We start from the raw sequence: 20,437 nt of genomic DNA on the forward strand, positions 1-20,437 counted from the left end.
GGAGCAGGTGGGGCTGGGTGTGCTGAGCTAGGCTGTGCAGGGCTGGGCCAGGTGATCAACCCTCGCTGCTTCTCTATTGCCCCAGGGCAGGAGCTCCTTTCCCTACACCTGTCTTGGATTATCCAGGCTGCCCCACTGAAGCCCCATCAGGCTCTTCACTAAATGTAGCCTCCCAGAGAGGCCTTTCCTCCCTGCCAGGCGAAGTCCGTGGTTCCCTGCTGGGACAAACACACCTGCATGTTTGTTAATGCGAGAAGCCTGTGATCAGCTCTTCAAATGCCAACACTGACTCTGATTCATCAGATAATCTCCCTGACGCAGGGACCGAGCCAGGACTCTCTCGCCCTTAACCCCGCCCCCTCCTCCTCTCCCTCCCCCTCCCGGACGCTGCTGACGGAGGCTCGCTCAGTGGATCCACAGTGCCCTCAAGTGGCCAGTTGTGCAGTAGCGCAATTGCCAGAGCCCAGGCAGGCCGAGCGGCTACCTATTAGGATCGAAATCCGGATCCACCGGGACATGCAGGGCACAGGTCTTGCTGATTTGCCCTTTATCTGTCTCGGGCTCACCCTTAGCACGTGGTAGTGAGGGAGGCATGAAGTAAAGATTTTTCCAAGACGGAATAAAAATTCTAAACCTCATCAATTAGTGTTCTAGGAAAGGGGATACGGGCCAGTTACCAGTTGCCCTGGGAAGGGGTGGGACCTCGGGCAAAGCTTTCTCTTTAACCAAAGATAATTCCTGGAGAGGCTGACAGTGGAGTTCTATCAGCCAAAACATCTTCCAAGCAGCCAGGGAAAGAAGCCCATCAAGTCCTTGAAGAGGAAACTACCTCCTTCATATCTTCTCTTATCTGAACATCCTGTTCAAAGTTTTAAAAATTTATTTTATTTATTTATTGTTGGCTGCATTGGGTCATTGTATTGGGTCTTAGTATCTTTTGACAGACACAATTTTTTAAAATTTTGATAAAGAATAATTTAATTCTTTTTAAAATTAGAACATTTTTCATCCTCTTTTAGAAATCTTTGCCTACTACAAGGTCATGAAGAGAATTTGCTGTGTTTTCTTTCAGACTCTTTATACTTCAGAAGCTTTATAGATCATTGGAAATGTTGTTCCAACTCATATTAAGTTTTGGTTTTGGCAAGGGTCAGCAAGCCTTTTCTGTAAGGAGTCAGATAGCAAATATGTTTGGTTTTGGCAAGGGTCAGCAAGCCTTTTCTGTAAGGAGTCAGATAGCAAATATGTTTGGTTTTGTGCACCCCATGCAGTTTCTGCCAGAACTACTCAACCCTGCCATTGCAGTGCAAAAGCAGCCCTAGGCAATACGTAGATGATTGAGCTTAGTTTTATTCCAACAAAACTTTACTTACAGACACTGAAATCTGAATTTTGTATAATTATCACCTGGCACAGAATGTTATTCTTTTTATTTTTTTAACCATTTAAAAATGTAAAAACCATTGTTAGCTTCTCGGCCATATAAAAACAGGCAGAGGCCATATTTGGCCTCTGGGCCTTAGTTTGCCAACTCCTGGTTCATGGACTGAGATAAAAATTGAGATTCATTCCTTTTCCACATGGATATATATATTTTTCCAGCACCATTTGTTGAAAAGATTATTTTTCCCCTCTTTACGCTACTTTTAGTGTTTGACCTAGGGATTACAATGTGCATCTTTAACTTATCATGGTCTATGTGTAAAAATATTCTATTAACCATAGGTTTTCCATAAATGCTTTTTATTAGAAAGTTTCCAGTTATTCCTAATTTGCTAATTGTTTTTTTAATCAGGAATGGATGTTGGACTTTATCAAAATTTTTTGGAGCATCTATAGAGATGATCAAATGGTTTTCCTTTGTTAGTATTTGATATGATAAATTGTAAAGCTATAGTAAATAAGGCAGTGTGCTATTTGTGTAAGAACTGACAAAACAGACTAATGCATATGCAATGACTGATACATGACAAAAGTGAGATCACAGAGCGGTGAGGAAAGTATTACTCTTCAACAAATAATACTGGGTCAATCGGATAGCTATATGGAAAGCCATAACCTTACCTCTTCATTTCATATACAAGGAACTCCAGTTGAATTACACATCTTAATGTAAAAGTTTAAAATATAAAGAATTTAGAAGGAAATATAAGAAAACATGATCATTTTGAAATAGGCAAAGATTTCCTAAACTAGACACCAAAATACAAAATATAAACCAAAGAGGGGGGAAAATGGACTGATTTTGGATTAAGAAGTTCTCCTCATCAAAGGACACAACTAAGAGAGTGAAAAAGTAATCCAAAGAGTGTGTGTGTGCATGTGTGTGTGTGCATGTGTGTGTGTGCCAGTTGAGAGGCTCATATACCTTGATAGGAATGTAAATTGGAAACCTCAAAGAATCCTGAATGGATGATATAACTCTTATTCCAGTCTTCTTTGAATTACTCCCCTTTAACACCTTCTCAAGCGGGGTTACCTTTTATGAAAGCCAAACTGAGTTTCTATGTAAAAAATAGAGAAGAGGGCTTCCCTGGTGGCGCAGTGGTTGAGAGTCTGCCTGCCGATGCAGGGGACACGGGTTCGTGCCCCGGTCCGGGAGGATCCCACATGCCGCGGAGCGGCTGGGCCCGTGAGCCATGGCCGCTGAGCCTGCGCGTCCGGAGCCTGTGCTCCGCAACGGGAGAGGCCACAGCAGTGAGAGGCCCATGAACCGCAACAACAAAAAAATAGAGAAGAAAATTAGACACAAAATGACAGCAGGATTGTCAAGCAATAAAAAAGCAATATAGGGACATACATTAGCGTGCATTACTGTGGATGACAGTTCCCTGTGGATAATTTATTTCAGTGGCAACTGTTGCTAAGGATTGTAATTTATTTATTTTTAAGGTTGGTGGCTACAGATGACCTTAACAGTGTTCTGCATTGGCTGGCGCACATCTGGGCATTGTGTGGTCTGAGTTGGTGACATTCAGTATGAGGAGTTTATTATAAATGTGCTGAAACTATACCTCACTCTACCTGAGACTATGGTCTGATATTCAACCCCAATTATAGGATCTTGAACTGTATAAAGGAATCTCAGAAACCCAGATGCTCTAGTCTTTCAAAGGTTATTTTCCGACTTTCTACTATCAGAAGAGCTGAAGCCCCAAGTTCACTTATTTGCCCTACTGAGGGAAGTGTGGGGTAAGTCCTTTATATGGGGATTTCTGGGAACTATGAGTAGAGGTGAGCACGTGGGTGTTTGTAAACAGGAAGGAGGTGACTGTGCCACGCTGTGGCTAAGCTGCTGGCACAGAGATACACGGCCGAGTCCCCAGGCTCTGCTCCCTGGATCTTCAGACGGGAGTACGAGCCCTCAGGCCTCTCAGCTGTGAACCAATCACTAGGCATCCCCGATGCGTCTGGTGCACCTTTTCTCTGAAGATAAGTCAGAAACTCTGGGCCCTGCCCCAGCATCTGTCAGTACCAGTAAAAGACTTGGTGACCAGAAATTGGGTCACACCTGAGAACTACAGCCTGGCCCCTCCCTGTGACCCTGTGCCTGGGGGACTGGGACGCTCCAGCTCCTGTGTGACCTGTGGGGATAGTAAGGAAGAAAATAATTGTAATCATCACACACACACACACACACACACACACAACTGCTTGGTTTGCTGAGGACTCACCTGCCCCCAGGCGACAGAAGGTAGCCCAGCAGAGGAGCCTGGAGCCCATGGCAGGGTCAGGGCAGCAGTGGGAGGTTGACCAGCTCAGGGTCCTTGTAAGCATGAGCAGAGGAGGAGGGGCGTCCATGTCCCCACAGGGCAGTTCCCATGGTGACATCACTGAACCTCAGGATTAATTAATTAATTAAGTATATCTAAGATGGCTGCAATGCAGAGATGCACCATTCTATTATGTACCATTAAGAAAGAAAAAAATGACTGTCAGTCATCATCAGAAACATTAAAAGGTGAGAACTTGTGAGGCGTAGAATTAATGAAAAATGGAGGGCTTCCCTGGTGGCGCAGTGGTTGAGAGTCCGCCTGCCGATGCAGGGGACGCGGGTTCGTGCCCCGGTCCGGGAAAATCCCACATGCCGCGGAGCGGCTGGGCCCGTGAGCCGTGGCCGCTGAGCCTGCGCGTCCGGAGCCTGTGCTCCGCAACGGGAGAGGCCACAGCAGTGAGAGGCCCGCGTACCGGAAAAAAAAAAAAGAAAAATGGAAATTCAGAAGTGGGTCTAAATAGGCACTGATTCTGTTAGGTCCTCACTGTCGCCCCAGTGTCCCGGGGCCTGAATCCCAGACTCCCTACCTGTCCTTCTCGCTTCTCCCCTTCTTTTCTCACCATCAGCTGGACATTTCCACCTGGATGCTTCAACAGCACTTCACAGTTGAGGTAGGAAATGCTGATTTTATCAACTCCAGCTGAGACTCCTCTTTCTGGCCTCGTTCCTGCATTCGCCTGGTGCTATGCATGATCTGGGCAGGAGTGGGCTATGTGTGTGTGGGGGGGGGGGAGGGTGGGTGGTGGAATCGCCACATCTTTGTCCCAAAGGCAGTCTGCACTCACAGCTCTGGGCAAGGGGTGAAACGGCGCCTCTGGTGTGTACCGATCTAAGTTCAAATCTTCTAGTAATTCTGGAGGTTAAAACAAAAACAGTTCCCTTGATTAATTCATGAATCTCCATACAGTTTTTGTCCTCAACTCCCTATCGTGGTGCCTCCTGTGTTTCTAAGTCACTTCTAAAATGAATAAATGTTACAGAACCTTACCTTGAGGAGTCAGAACTGTTTTACCTTTAACATTCGGGTGAGAGTCATACAATAAAAACGCGGTGGGGGGTTGAACTGATCCTTGGGACTCCTAACAGGCTGCATTATGAGTAATTCATTTCTCAATTTCACTCCTAGGCTAACTCTCAAAACCTGACTGGTGGCCCCCTTCAGAAAAGGAACAAGACACATGATCCTTTCCAGAAGAAGATGGGATTCCTCCAACCTGATTAAGCAGGAAAATTGACCTATTTCTGGCCCCTGAGAGTGTCCTTGGGCACTGCCTGTTTTATTAGTGTGCCCCGTTGAACAGGTAAACTGTGGCCCCCAGCCTCACCACTTCTCTCTTCGTCACCAGCCTTCACAGGGAAAAGGGGCAGTACAGCTGGTAACTTCACATTTGAAATAAATTATCCCATTTCCACCCCCTTAAAAAGCAAAACCGATCAGAACCAGCTTGGAGTTTAGCTAACACTGTGTTCCTCTACATTTCACATGTGTGAAGCGACCACTTAGTTGCCTCTCTCCCCGCCTTTCTCATTTTAATAATAGCTTCTCACAAAGGTCCCTTCCCTAAATCACATTCGTATCTGTGATGGATCTTGGGATTGGAATAATTTGCTCAAATCTCAGCTTTTCCGGGGCTAAGCCCTTATCAGCCATCTCTAGAACTTCTCTTCTGTCAACATCATGATGCTTTTACCTGCAGTGGTGTAGGACACACACGGACGCTCCTACCTGCAGACTGAAAACCCCCAGGCTCCCAGGGGGTCCCACACAGATGTAAACAGACTGTCGTTTGTAATCTGGTTCCACCATTTATCAACTCTGAGACCATGCACGAGGCCATTAACCTGCCTGTCTATCCCCGTTATGTGATATGAAGCAGCTAACAGAAGCAAGTTAGATCTCTGTCTACCGATCTGAAAAAATAAAGTCCAAAGTAGACTAAGAGAAAAAAGTATGCAAGTTGCAGTTAATGTGTGCAGGTGGCCCCGCTTTTGTAGGGGTATTTGGGTAGACAGGTTTGCATGAGCATAGAGAAGAAGGTAAGAAACACACCCCAAAAGGTGGGATTGGATATGGCTGTGTTTGCAGAGGGAGGAGGATTATTAACATTTAACATTTTCCTTATACATTGTTGATGCTTTTTTATTATAAAACATAGCTTAGCACTATATACAAGGCATGGAAGCAACTCAAGTGCCCATCAACAGATGAATGGGTAAAGAAGATGTGGTATATATATGCCACATTATATAATTGTATATATTATATAATACTCCATTGTATATGCACATTGTATATATACAGTGTGTATATATAATGGGTATAAATGACCTTTTTTTTTTTTTTTTTTTTTTGCGGTATGCGGGCCTCTCACTGTTGTGGCCTCTCCCGTTGCGGAGCACAGGCTCCGGACGCGCAGGCTCAGCGGCCATGGCACACGGGCCCAGCCGCTCCGCGGCACGTGGGATCTTCCCGGACTGCGGCACGAACCCGCGTCCCCTGCATCGGCAGGCGGACTCTCAACCACTGCGCCACCAGGGAAGCCCCTAAATGCCCATTTTAAAAAATAAGCCAAGGGTGAAGGAGCACAGCACCCTGTGCACATGGACGGCCCCTGACCGGTGAACTGGGTAAGCGGTGAGGTCGACGGTGACTTCTGTTTGTGCTGACTGTGGATTAATGTGGCTTCTGCCTCTGCAAGAACGGCCACCACCGAGAGTGGAGGCTCTGACCGCTCATTCTAGAACAAGCCTTGAATAATCCCCTTATTTGAAAAGGAAGGTAAATGAGCGCCTCCTACTGCCTGCATTTTCAAACTCAATAAAAATCAGTGATGTTTTCACAGGCTCTAGAAATGCTCGTCTTTTACTCCTAATTCAAGTAGCAGTGTTGTTCACTCCAGGGTCGGTTGTGACGTTCTTCCAGTGTTCATCAACAGCTCACAGCTTTCTCAAGTGGGTGAGGGGTGCTGTCCCCAGGGAACATGTTCTAACTCCAGGCTTTCTAAGGTTTGACTCTTTGAAATAAGTAGTCTATTTTTGGTCTTCACTGCCTAAGGAGATGAAGCTGCGTTAGTCTCTAAAGCATTGATGTGAATCATTCAGGCAAAACCGGGGCTTTGGTCTATCCTTGGGCCATGCTAGGCAATTGTATATTTGATTATTTCCGCCCAGAAAGACTCACACAGTTCTTCAAGGACTAATGCATGGCCTCTCTCTATAAATGGAGCCTTTGCTGTCACAAACAGCATTTCCGAAATGGCCGAGGAGGGAGAGCTGGGAAGGGCACTGCCCTGCATCCTGCCCCACAGGCAGGGTGTGGGCTGAAGCTGGGGTTTGGGGGTGAGAGACCCTCAGCTCTGTGTCTCTGGCGTTGTCCAACGATCCATGGAAGTGGACATCCACGACACGGTTCAGTGTATCAGGCCTCGTGGCCTCTAATTTATCCAAGAGGGATTTGTGCCTTGGGAAGACCTTCCCTCACATAATAGAGAAGCCATTATTGTTCCTCCGCAACGGGAGAGGCCACAGCAGTGAGAGGCCCGCGTACCGAAAAAAAAAAAAAAAAAAAAAAAGAAAACGTAAGCTACAGACTGATAAAAGGTGTGAGGGCTGCCTACAAATGATAATGAGTCAGTGTGAAATCATATGTTCCTCAGTGTTGCCAAGGAGGAGGCCATAGTAACAACCATGATGATGTATGAGCTTTCCACTGCTGTCCAGCTGGACACACGAAGACACGGCCAGGCCTCCGTTCTCACTGACTGGGATGCAGGGGCTAATGATGGAGCAGCTGGTCTGTGGACTTTGTAAACAGACATATTTGTTTCCTGGTTCTGCTTCTTCTAAACCGTGAGACATTGGGAAAATGATTTAATGTCCCTGAGCCCTTTTATCTATACAGTGGGCCTAAGAATATTTGATTTGCACGATTGTTGCAAAGTTTTAAAGAGTATGATATGTACAAAGAATCTAGCACACGTTAAGGGCTCAGTTGCCCCCCTTCTACTGAGTTGGCTGCTGCTGGGAGACATGGAAATATTCAGTGCACACAGGGCAACCTGGGTTCTGTTCGCTGGGAGTGCTCTGGGCTCAGCAGATAACAGGAAGTGGATTTGAAACGGCTAAAAACATCCCTTGCAGGAGGGAAACCTGGGTGGGAGGCTGCACGCTCTCTCAGTGCTCAAGCCAAGGCAGGGAGGTTTGTGCACAGAACGTGGGTGACTCAGCAGGGCTGTGCTAAGCTGCGGGCACAGAGGTACAGGGCCGAGTCCCTCAGCTCCAAGGAGCCCGCGTTCAGCTCAGAGCGAGTGTCACGGAACTGTTGTGCTGAGAATCGATCTGGGAAGTTTCCTTTTTCTCTCTGCATATTTTCATAAAACTCTGAGAGGAACTGGGGGCCCTGACTCAGGGCCTGTTAGTACCAAGATACATTGTGGTGCCCAGAGACAGGGGAACATCTCAGTGTCACTGTCTGTCCTGTTGTTTTGATCAGGTGTCTCGGAGTTTGGGTGACTCCAGCCTCCAAAGGGCCTGTGAGAAACACAGATATAAAATGAGCGCCGGAGAGAGCTTGATGGTTACCCCCAAGGTGAGGTGGGGGATTCGGGAGTCGGGAAGCTCAGAAAGGCGATAATGTCTATTCACAGGACTTACCTGCTCCCAGGAGATAAAGCATCACCCAGGGAAGGAGGCTGGAGCCCAGGGCATGCGGGATGGGCAGTGTGCGCCTCGAACTCACCTTCTGGTCCTCCTGGGTAAGAGCTGAGTTCCGGCTTCACTCTCCCTGATTGGAGGATTGCCCTGTGATGGCCCCTCCCTGTTGCCCTCCCCCTGGAGGCTTCGCGAGGTCCTGCGCTCTGTGCTACCCACACGCCAGACTCTTCTCACACTTCTGCCGGGCAGGAGGCTGACTTAGGGCGAAGTCTGTCCCCACCCAGCTGTGCTGATGTTTCTGTGAGGCACATGCTCTTTGCCCCCCACTCCCCAGCAGCCAGGAAGCCCCGTCCCCTCTCACCTTCCTCACCCCCCGCCCCCCTTCTGCTTGCAGGGCTCCGTGCCGGAACTCACCCACCAGCACATCAGCCAAGGGGGAGGGTCTGTAAGCCTCCGGTTCCTCCTCTGCCTGGGTACCCCCATCTCTGTGATGCTGGGGTCAGACCAAGCTTTGTGTTGATATTTTCCTTTCCCGGGCAGCAATCCCAGCCCTCACCCTGAGCGGCCAGTGCTGCTGCAGAGACACCAAGATTTAGTCCATCTGACTGGGTCCGAAGGGGGCCTGGGTTGGCTATAAATTCTTGGGAGTGAAGATCCTCCAGAAACAAGTTTCTGCCTTTATGGGCTCGTGGCACAGACCTAGTCAACTTGGGGTTTACTGCCCTCAAGCCCGTCTTCAGTGTAGCATCCTGGAGAGTTTCTGTTTATCCCTCCAGACTCACCTTGCCCTGTGAGGCTGACCTTTACAGATTATAGTAACTGGGCTTCCTCTAGACTGAGTTTTGTTTATGGGACATAATGGCAGGCGAGTGAAGGGAGACAGGGCACCACTGTCCTGGTTTATAATAAATACGTACCCTTTGGCTTCCTTCTCCCCGTTACATTTCAGCCTAGCGACTCGTTCTCACCAAAGGCTGCAGCACCTGGAAGGCAGCCGGTTCCCTAAATTACAGCAGCCAACTGCCCAGGGAACCATTCCCCCATGCCTTTCAGGCCAATGGGGATAAGAGCCACCCATTTATGCTGTCCTAGGACCCTTCTCTTCCCTTACCGGTCTCCCTAAACCCTGTCTCACCTTTATAAATAGGCTCTTCATTGGTCCTCCTCAACCCTCCCAGCACCCTGCAGAGTAGACAGTAGATGTAGCCAGGGAAAAAAGGAAAAACGAGCTTGGAAAATGCACTGGGCCTTTTTGAAAAGTAACAAAAGTCCTAACGTTTGGCAGTTAGCAGTAACAGAAGTTCTGTCTGCAATTAGCAGTGACAAAAGTTCCAACATTCTGCAATTAGCAGTAACAAAATTTCTAACATTCTGCAGTTAGCATTGCTGAGACCGTCAGCAGAAGCATAGAGAAATATGCAATGTGAAAATAAATAGTATGACTTGGGGACAGAATCTGAAGAGGATCCACGGAAGTATGACTCCATTCCTCAGCTACTCCTGTCCAGGGAAGTCTACAGCAGGGTGTGTTTCTTCACATACACAGGGGAGAACTTGGGGGTCCATGCAGATCCCTCCTCAGGACACTCTCTCTGATCCCCCTCAGTGGGCACTGCCGTCCCCTGCAGGGATCACCTTTGATTTAAGAGGCAAGAAAGCAAAGAAGAGGGTAAATTTTACAGAGAGTGGGGAATGTCTGAAATATTTGAGATAATGTTCTGTTGAGTGAGAGGGTGAGCTAATTGAAATCTCAAAACAGAGATGTAAAGGCAGGTAAAGTTCGTGACCCGATTTATCATGCTGGATACCAGTTTGTGCAGGTGTGATTTATTCTGACAGCTCTCAGCTGCTGCCCTGAAAAAGCGAGATCCATGCATTCACTCGGGTTTGGGTTTCTGTAACGAGAGGGCAACCTAAGAGGATCATGGTAAAAGAATGAATATTTGCAAGATAGGGTTAAAAGAATGTATTATAACATCATCAATTCTACTCTATCAGGAGGTGATAAAAATATGGAAGGACCCTAAGGAATAGGAAGAAAGAAAGAATAGTTACCAATGGATAGGAGATCCCGGTAATGCCAAAGAACAGGTGTGGGAGGATAGGAAGCTGTGGGCAGAGTGGGATGAATTAACTCATGAACTTGGAGGTGGGTCCTTTCCAGCTGATGGCAAGGAACAAGGGATGATGTTATTAAAGTGAAGCAGTGGAGCAAGAAATAGAAAGAAAAGGCTCATAACTTTGGGGTAGGCAAACAGGATGCAAAGAGCACCAAGTGTAAAAGAAAAAGCTGTTAATTTAGACTTTATAAAAATTTAAATCTTCAATTAACCAAAGTCAACATTAAAAAAGTGAAAAGGCAACCCACTGTGGGCGAAGACCAACTCAGCCTATTTAATGGTCAAAAGACTCCTATCTAGAATATTAAAATATCCCTTACAAATCAATAATATAAAGACAACCTGATTTTTAAAGATGGACGAATTCCAAAGCAGGCACCTTATAAGAGGAGATAGGAAGATATGAAAAAAGTAAATATCATTACTGATCAGTGAAGTGTAAATGAGACACCGCTACAAACCCAATAGAATGGCTAATGATAAAAAGAACACCAGATGTTGGTGTGAACGGGGGGTCAAGGGAACCCCCACCCCTTGGTGTTGTAAATTGGTGCAGCCACTTTGGAAAACTATTCAACTGCTTCTAATAAAGACAAATATGCCTCTACCCCGTGAATCCATAGTTCTACTCATGTTTATACCTAAGAGAAAGGAATGCTTTTACCCACAAAGACTTGTACAAGGATATTCAGTGCAGTTTTATTCATAATAGTTGAAAACTGGAGCAACCTAGTCGTCCATCTATAGGAGGATGGATAAACAAATTGTGATATACAATGGAATACGACTCAGTATTATAAAGAAAAAAGTACTGATAAACACAATATGAATACATTTCAGAAATAATAATTTTGAGAACAAGAAGTCAATAAAACAGAGTATTTCCTGTGTGGTTCCACTTATACGAAGTTCAAGAATAGACAAAACTATAGTCATAAAAGTCAGAAAAGTGGTTATAGCTCTGGGAAGTAAGCTGACTGGGAAGAGGCATGAGGAAATTTTCTCGGGTGGTGGAAATGTTCTTTATCTTGATTTCGGTCATGGTTGCACTGGTGTAGGCCTTTGTCAAAATTTACCAAGCCAAAAAAAAAAAAAATTTACCAAGCAATATGTGTATTAATTTGAGCATTTTTCTCCCTATTTACACCTTAAATAAAGTATGACTAAAACAGTAATAAACAATTACACAGGAGATGGGAGTCACATACAATTTCATTGCGTGTATTCCATGTAGTCCACCTTAGAAACGAACCACACACAAGACAGGAACAATTCCATGCATCAAATATTGAGAACATGAGAAGTTCTCAGTGATTGGAGTATACAACATCCAAATTTGACCTCAAAATAAGCTGGACTGACAAGTTTGCTCAGAAATAGCTGAGGATCAATGGCTGAAGGAAAGCTGTAGCCAAACAAAAACTTCAAAAAAAAAATCCTCAAAGTCTGTTGAAATCATTCCAAGCATCCTGACCTGCTGTAAACGCCATAATTTGGCAAAATTGGTCATTCGTCAGTTTCACCATTTAGACTTTCAGCAGATTGGCCAATTAGTGAGTTCAGTTTTTGCCCAGAGAGCAGCCTGCTCCCTTGTCTGTAATCAGGTCCTGGGTCAGCCAGCGCTCCCCCAACCCAGGGTGTACATGGCACAGCAGGTCAAGGGGTGAGCAGCACATGGGGTTTGCCCTTCCTGTGAAGCCCAACTATGGACCCCCAGACTTGGACTTACTGGATCCCACGTGAAGAAACCCTGCTCTTGTGTATGGACTTCCACCCGTAAGAAGCCGAGGAGGGATACAGGCTGGGGGAGAATAAATTGTTGCCAATACCATTTTGTAATATTTTGCAAGAAAAAAAAAATTGAAAAGCTCATCGATTTTAATCCAAGCCAAAGGGATGATAAAAATGAGGTTCTTTCTTAATTTACAAATTGCCTAAAAGATGGGAATCATATACAATTTTATGCATGTAGTTCAACTTAGAAATGAATCACACACAAATAAGAGAAGAGAACAGTCACAGGCATAAAATATTGAGAACGTGAGAAGTTCTCAGTGACCTCAAAAGACCTCATAACCTCAGAAGATGCAAACTACTGCCCTATGCCCACAGGAGAGACTTAGTTTGTCATCTTTCTTTTGATAATTCTACAGTTGATCATCTCAGGGTTTAATGCTGCTGTTTGATGCATCTACTCACATTTCCCCTAAGTGGTTTGTTTACTTACGTGTTTCATAATTTGTTACTGAAAATTGTTTTTCTCCAAAGAATTCTTGCTTGGTATTCAATGAGCCCCAGGCACCTTTGTGTAACAGTTTCAAGCTTGGAGAGCCCCAGATCGCTCAGGGAATTTAAAGCTACACGGCTGCTTTCTGCTTAGTTCTGCGCTGAAAAAGGAAGTGAAATATAAATTTCATGTTAGATGCTGCTGTCCTTCTGCTTTATTCAATTACCAGAATATTCTGAATTGAGTGACGTAACACTAAGTGCTATTTGCATTTACTTTTTCTAACCATTTTTAAATTGAAGTATCATTAATGTACAGTGTTGTGTTAGCTTCAGGTGTTCAGCAAACTGATTCAGTTATATATGCATACATATCATCTCTTTCAGATTCTTTTCCATTATAGGTTATTACAAGACATTGCATATAGTTCCCCGTGCTGTACAGTAAGTGCTTGTTGTTTATTCTATACATAGTAGTGTGTATATGTTAATCCCAAACTCTTAATTTATCCCTGCCCCCCCCAACCCTCCTATCCCCTCTGGTAACCATAAGTTTGTTTTCCATGTCTGTGAGTCTATTTCTGTTGTGTGTTTTTTTTTATACACCTTTATTGGAGTATAATTGCTTTACAATGGTGTGTTATAGTTCTGTTTTGTAAATAAGTTCATTTATATCCTTTTTTAGATTCCACGTATAAGTGATATCATACGATATTTGTCTTTCTCTGTCTGACTTCACTTTGTATGATAATCTCTAAGTCTATCCATATTGCTGCAAATGACATCATTTCACTTTTTTAAATTGTTGAGTAATATTCCATTGTGTATATGCACCACATCTTCTTTATCCATTCAGCTGTCAGTGGACATTTAGGTTGCGTCCATGTCTTGGCTATTGTAAGTAGTGCTGCAGTGAACATTGGGGTCATGTGTCTTTTCAAATTAGAGCACGCACACACACACACACACTCACAAACACACACACACACTCACACTCACACCCCTCACGCTGATGGACCTCAGTTCACACTAGTCTGGTGAGAGCTTCAGAAAGAGCAGTTTTTCTCCCCTGGTGAGACGTGGCCTCAGGAAGAAGTGTCCACCTCACGCCTGTGGCTGAGCTTTTTGTGCGGAGAGCAGCTGACTGTGCCGTGCTGTGGATTCACTGCTGGCACAGAGGTACAGGGAGGTCTGTTTGGTGCTGGCCGGCTCCAGGGTCAGGGGGAAATGTTCATTCTTGTTTCGGGAGACACTGTACCCCTCCGTGACATCCCCTTCGCCAGTGCTACCGACGCCATTTGAATAATGGATCAGCCTCGGCCCCTGTCCCAGATCTTGCCGATACCAGAACATTCCCAAATGGTTCATATGCTGAGAACAATCCAGGACCATCTTGTTTCCTGCTCGTATAATATGGTATCTTGGCTTCTGGGTGACTGCTGCATCCATGGGACCTGCTGAAGAGGCAGACACACAGTAAAGACAAGGCTCAATGAGTAACGTGGATCTGCAAAGGAAAGGGAAAGCCTTGGAGCTGGGGCTCTGCAAACCCACAGCAGAGGTTTCAGCTGAGTTCCGAACTCACCCGCCACCAGCAGACAAAGAATCACACAAAAGAGGTTGGGGCTCATGGCAGGGTGAGGGCGAGAAGAGGGCCGTCCCCACTAAATGCTCTGTTCCACAGGCCTGAGAGAGGGAGCTGGGGGGCTCTTCTCCAATGGCCAGGTGGGGCTGCCTGAGATGTCACTCCCCCTACCCCTGCAGATTCTCCCCGCCCCGGGAGGATCCCCCTGTGACTTGGCTCAGGTGAGGTCAGCGTCTCCTCTCCTAGATGTTGCTTAGCTTGCCTGCAGGGGAGGTGGAGTAGGGCTGCGACGCACTGACTTTTGGGTGCACTCCACCCCCTGGGTTTCCCATATTCCTCTGACACAGTTAGTTGCTCCTTGTTTGCACCTGCCCCTGACATCAAGGCTGCTTCGCCCAAATCCTTCAACTGTGGATCTCATTACAGTTTAGAGGGGCCTCCCACTTCTTCCATAGCTGTAGGTAGTTTGGCAATAACTGAAAACTTCTTCAACAGCTGTCGAGTAGTGGATCCACGCCTAAGTTTTTCTTAACCCTTTTCCTCCCAGGCTGCTCTCCCAGACTCTGCCCCGAGCCCCTTAGATCTCGGTGGCGCCATAGTGCCATCTTGTGGCCAATACCTGAAGTTTCATCACTGTTTCTTCTGCAGTGGCCCAAGGGGTGCTGGAAGTGTCTGCACGATCACCTTTTATGCTCAACTTCCTTCAACGCTAATCCCAACACCAGTTCTAACCCAAACTATTCCGTTGATTTATCATGCTTAATAGGCCGCCCTCATTCTGCTCAACCACTATCGCATTGTCTGCCAGTTATAGGCCAACTGAGTTCTTCCCCCTTAAAATTATCTTCTGAAAGGGAGAGGGATAGAATGGGAGAAATTAAAGGAACTAATGTTTAGTTAAACTATGTTTACTTTAAACTAATGTTCAAAGTAGGAAGAAAAACACAGACCTTGAAGTGTAAGGAGGTTCTTTTACCTTCATTACAAAAGATAAAGAAAAATGCTGAAGAAAAATAAAAGACAACCAATGTTAACTCCAAAATATAGATTAGCAAAGGACTGGGAAGGTAATGAAATTACCTTCGAGATGGGGTCAAATGTGTACGAATAAAAAGTAAAACTGGAATGTAAGAAAAATAAGAACATCTTACAAGGCATTAAGCAATCATGGAGGAAACAGTATCTGATGGGGAAATAAGGATGGATGGGATTAAGACCAGCAAGGGACAGTCTCCACTAAATGAAAACTTGTACAATGTGCATCTGCTGATTTGAGCAGCAGGGAGGGAAGAGATGATTCTGGAAGAAGCAGAGGAGTTAGGAGATGTGAAAACATCGGTACAAAATAGTATTATAAGGAGGCTGAATCTGCCAGGTTCATGTGGCAAAAATGGGGAAAAAAATGGAAAAAAAAATGAAGATGAAATCTAGAAAGGGAGTCCTTGGAATGGGATTCCAAGAGTAGGGAATTCCCATGTGTGCCCTGGCTCTCCTCACTCCCCAGAGGCACAGGGCAACAGAGCAAGGGGAGCTTTGCTGGTGCCACAATTAAAGACCAGGAAAACTCCCTCCCATGGATGTTCACTCCCTGGGGAAAGAAATTTGTTGTACAGAGCCACTACAATTTCTGATAAGTGGATTTGGGGCAACTGTCACTCCCCTTACCTGCTATGCAAGGCTCAGGGAGCCTCTACCATGGCCGTGACATTCAATCCCAGTCTCGGAGCTGGGTTATCTCTTAGGACTCCCAGAAGACATGATCCATAATCATATCCACTCTGACCAGGGCCTTAGATTTCATACATTCAAACTGCAGCTTCGCCCACAGATGGATGGAAGATGTTATTTACAATATAGGTGTTTATGCTTACAATGAATATCTATAACAATATATAATATAGCAAATACATAAAAAGGGATGGGGCATTAGAAAATAAGGTAAAGGTTTCAGGGAAATTATTTCAAATTGAAAGTCTAGGGCATGAAATAAAACAGTCTCTCGAGAACAGATTTACTCAGGGAATCAAGATGAAACTGGAGAGGTTGTAAAAGTATGCTCTAGTGTACCTGTCGGGACTGGGGCAGTGAAAACATGAAAACAAAATAAAGTGGGCTGCTGAAATGAGGCAGAGGAAATGAAGTTTTATTGTTTTCAACATTGTGTTTGTCAATTAACTGGCACAAAAGTAGTAAGAACTTTACTTAAAACAGGAAGAGAGGGTTTCCCTAGTGGTGCAGTGGTTGAGAGTCCGCCTGCCGATGAGGGGGACACGGGTTCGTGCCCCGGTCCGGGAAGATCCCACATGCCGCGGAGCGGCTGGGCCCGTGAGCCATGGCCGCTGAGCCTGCGCCTCCGGAGCCTGTGCTCCGCAACGGGAGAGGCCACAACAGCGAGAGGCCCGCGTACCGCAAAAAATAAAAATAAAAAAATAAAACAGGAAGAGGAAGAGAGTCTTGATGCTATGTTGTGGAAAACTTCCAATGTGACAGGGACAGAAGAGGCTTTAGAAGAAAGAGTATGCCCCAGGAGGTAGTTGAAAACTTTCCAGATGCCAGCCACAAGCACAGAGGAGATTCTGCTCACTGCACAGACAGGCAGCCAAAGCCACGTATTTGGGCAGGCCCCCGAAGGACCCATGGAAGACTGTTATGTCCGGGACTTTGGGTCCTTGCCTTGGAGCACTGAGCTGGCCCTGGGACTCCTAGAACACAGGAGCCATAATGATTTCTATCCACCAACATTTACAGCCACAGTATTTCAGGAGTTAACCTGTGGTCTCTTTCTATCCAAAGAACAGCTGATGTCCAAATCAACCTCTTTTTTTTTTTTTTTTTTGGTGAATGGAAAGCAAAAAACAGCCTATTTAAGGTCTCTAGGAACTGCAAGGAGAGAGAAGGATGAGGTCTGTGAACAAGAAGGAAGCGACTGTGTGACACCGTTTGATTAAGCTGCTGGCACAGGGATACACGGCTGAGTCCCCAGGCTCCACTGGCTGGATCTTCAGATGCGAGTATGAGCCCTCAGGCCTCTCAGCAGAGAGCCAATCATTAGGCATCCCCGATGCCTCTGGTGCATCCCTGTTTTGAAAGTAAATCAAAAGCTCTGGGCCCTGCCCCAGTGTCTGTCAGTCCAATAAAGGGAAACATGACCAGAAATTGGGTCACACCTGAGAGCTACAGCTTGGCCCCTCCCTGTGACCCTGTGCCTGGGGGACTGGGACAGTCCAGCTCCTGTGTGACCTGTGGGGACAGAAGTTGGGGACAGTAAGGAAGAACATACTTGTAATCATCACACACACACACACAGAAGACAGAGGCCTGCTTATGAGTAGGAAGGAGGTGTAGTCCACAGTAACAAGGGGAAAGTTCATAGTCCGGACCTGGAAAAGCTCGAACAGAGACACCCCGACCGTGTTCACAATTATCCTGGGAAACAGGTGTGCCCAGAATTGCCTGACCACCCAGTGGGACCTTGAACAGGAACATGGGCAGGAGTTAATCACAACAAAAGGAATGGTCTGTGTCCAGTACAGAGGAAGTAGCTTTTGACATCTCTTAGATGGGACGGGACATGACCCAGATGAGGCAGGAGCAGCCTGGCTGGAGTAGAGAAGGCCGGAAATCTGAGATCATGGAGGTGGGAAGACCTGCCCCGCCAGGGAAAGGCAGGAAAGAGCAGAGAGCACGTAAGGGCCAGTCTGGGGGAGAACCTTCCAGAGAAACAGAAGTGAGGTGCCTGGGGATGGACAAGAGGATCTAGATGTATGTGATTTACCAATAACGTTCCCTCCTGGAGGCCTCAGACTCAGGCTGATGGCTAGGAGTCAGAGCTGGGGCAGCATCTTTCTGCTTACAGGGCAGCTGCAGAGGAAAGACAAAGAGTGATGGTGGGCACACATCTGCAAGGCCATGGAGTCAGGTCTGGGCCGGCCGAGACCACACACTGAGGGTCACACTGCAGGCACCTGGCACTCAGGGCTCCAAGGCTCCAGGTGCTAGGAGCCTGCAAGGGGCTCTGCTGAGTCCCGGGGTGCAGGGCCTCCCCTGCCTTTTTGTGCAGAGAGGAGGTGGCCGTGCAGTGCCGTGGAGTAACTGCTGGCGCAGAGGTACACAGATGTCTGGGAGTGGGTGGCAGCCACCAGCGTGAGAGGGAAGTTCTCGAGGTTTGATCTGGAGACGCTGTACCCGTTGGGGACGTCTCCTTTGTTGGTGGTGCCAGTGGCAGTTGAGTAATGGATCAGCCTCAGCCCGTGTCCCAGGTCTTGTCGGTACCAGTACATATAGTTGTGGTCCAGATCCTGGGCACATTTCAGGGTCGTGCTCTGTCCTGTCCTCAGGACCCGGAATTTTGGGTCCTGAGTGACACCAGCATTCCCTGGACCTGTGGAGAAGGAGAAGCTGATGCTGCAGACACAGGGGACACGCTTGGTGCCGGGACCCCGAAAGGGACCCTTCCCGGGACTCACCTGCCTGCAGGAGACAGAAGGTCACACAGCACAGGAGGCTGGTGCCCATGGCAGGGCAGGCGGGCAGGCAGAGGGGTCTTCTGTGTGTTGAGGAGAGGGCAGAGGGGCTCTCCAGGGAGTCATTCTGAGGTGTCACTGTCCCTGCCTGGCCCCAGAGCCAACCCGTCACAGGGGGCCACGCCCCTTCCCCCAGAGGCTGAAATGAAACATGAACCTCCAGTGAACAGCTCAGAACAGGAAGAACGCGTTCCTCTGAATGGATGCCTGTCTTACAAGTTTTGTTAACTTTTCTGTAAAACACCTTGTAACTTTATGTGTATTTTATCCCAGAGATAATTCTTCATTAATATGTATATTGGTTTCATTTATCTAATCTAGTTTTGAATTTCGGGGGAAATCCTTATGGCTTCCTGCTGCCCTTTATGACTCATGCATCCCAAATACTCTTCAAGTGTCTGTTTCTACTTTGTTTAATTCATCACAGTCCTGGTCCTGTCCTTCCACCTACAGTGATTCTTCTGGTATCTGGTTTCCCAACCTCAGGCTCATCAACATTTGAGGAGTCGTTTGGCTCTATTTCTTGTCAATTCACCGACAGGGGCAGCTGCAACTCCTTCCTGGTCACCTGAGCACGTGCTTCCTGTGTCAGGAGGGGACATCTAGCAGCAGCAGAGCCACATCACGCCTATGACCGACCTTCCTTTGTGGAGAGATGGTTGCCCAGCACCGCAGATGACATGTTAGCACAGAGGAATACAGATGTGGGCGGGACAGGGTGAGAGGTGGCAGACTCCAGGGTAAATGAAAAATGCTCTGTTTTTACCTGAGACATCCATTCCATGGGGAATACCTCCTGGTGTAGCATCTGTCATTAATTGAGTCACAAATATCATAGAGCCCCAAACTGTACCTTGTTGCACATAACCCCACACTGAGAAGGACCCCGTACTTGCTGCCATGTCCTGCTGCCGTGATATTCATTCTAAATAAGTTTAGAATCACGGGCCCTGCAAATTATGTAGCTGGTCCTGAGTACATGATTTTGGACCTGTGGGTACTGCCTGATGTGCTGGTTTCCCTTGAGCGTGACCACATGTCTGGGGTCTTGGTGACTCGGCATTCCTGGGGTCTGGGAGAGAAAGACACAGAAACTAAAGTCAGAAGCAAAGAAGGATCCTGATGTAACCACAACAAGAAGCCTTGATCTGGGGCCTGGCAAGCCCCGGAGTGGTTCCACATCTGTGCTCAGACATCCCTAGTCCAGGAGACAGAAGGACACACAGCATGGGAGACCGGTGCACAGGCAAGACCAGAACAGAAAGGGGGACTTTCCAGATCAAGGCCTGTGTCTTGGATACTGGGGGTAAAAGCCAAGGGAACCCTTCTCCTGACGTGAAATGATCTCTCACCGAAATTGCTACTGCCTGTTGTCTGCACAGCCCAGCACACAGTGTGTGAACATGAAGCCTTGCTCTGTGTGTGTCTCATGGGATCTCAAAATAATTTCCTGGGAGATGATGACTTCTTATCAAAATATCATTATAAAATGATTTCTGGGAATGGGTGCATGAGAAAAGAAATTTCTAAAAGTGAATAAATTTTATAAAAACAG

At 46.6% G+C, this 20,437-nt stretch overlaps 1 gene segment (V, D, J or C); it reads right to left on the reverse strand.

Annotated features, from left to right (window-relative positions):
* Positions 1-14,130: 14,130 nt before the first annotated feature.
* On the reverse strand, positions 14,131-20,413 carry LOC111177460 (T cell receptor beta variable 6-6-like). The segment is given in 3 exon segments: positions 14,131-14,231; positions 18,135-18,740; positions 18,826-20,413. Coding segments are annotated over 2 exon segments (435 nt in total).
* Positions 20,414-20,437: the final 24 nt, after the last annotated feature.

This window comes from Delphinapterus leucas, chromosome 9 (genome assembly GCF_059928025.1).
Source record: "Delphinapterus leucas isolate spDelLeu-1000000601 "Yukka" chromosome 9, BTC_Dleu_Yukka2, whole genome shotgun sequence".
NCBI lineage: Eukaryota > Metazoa > Chordata > Mammalia > Artiodactyla > Monodontidae > Delphinapterus > Delphinapterus leucas.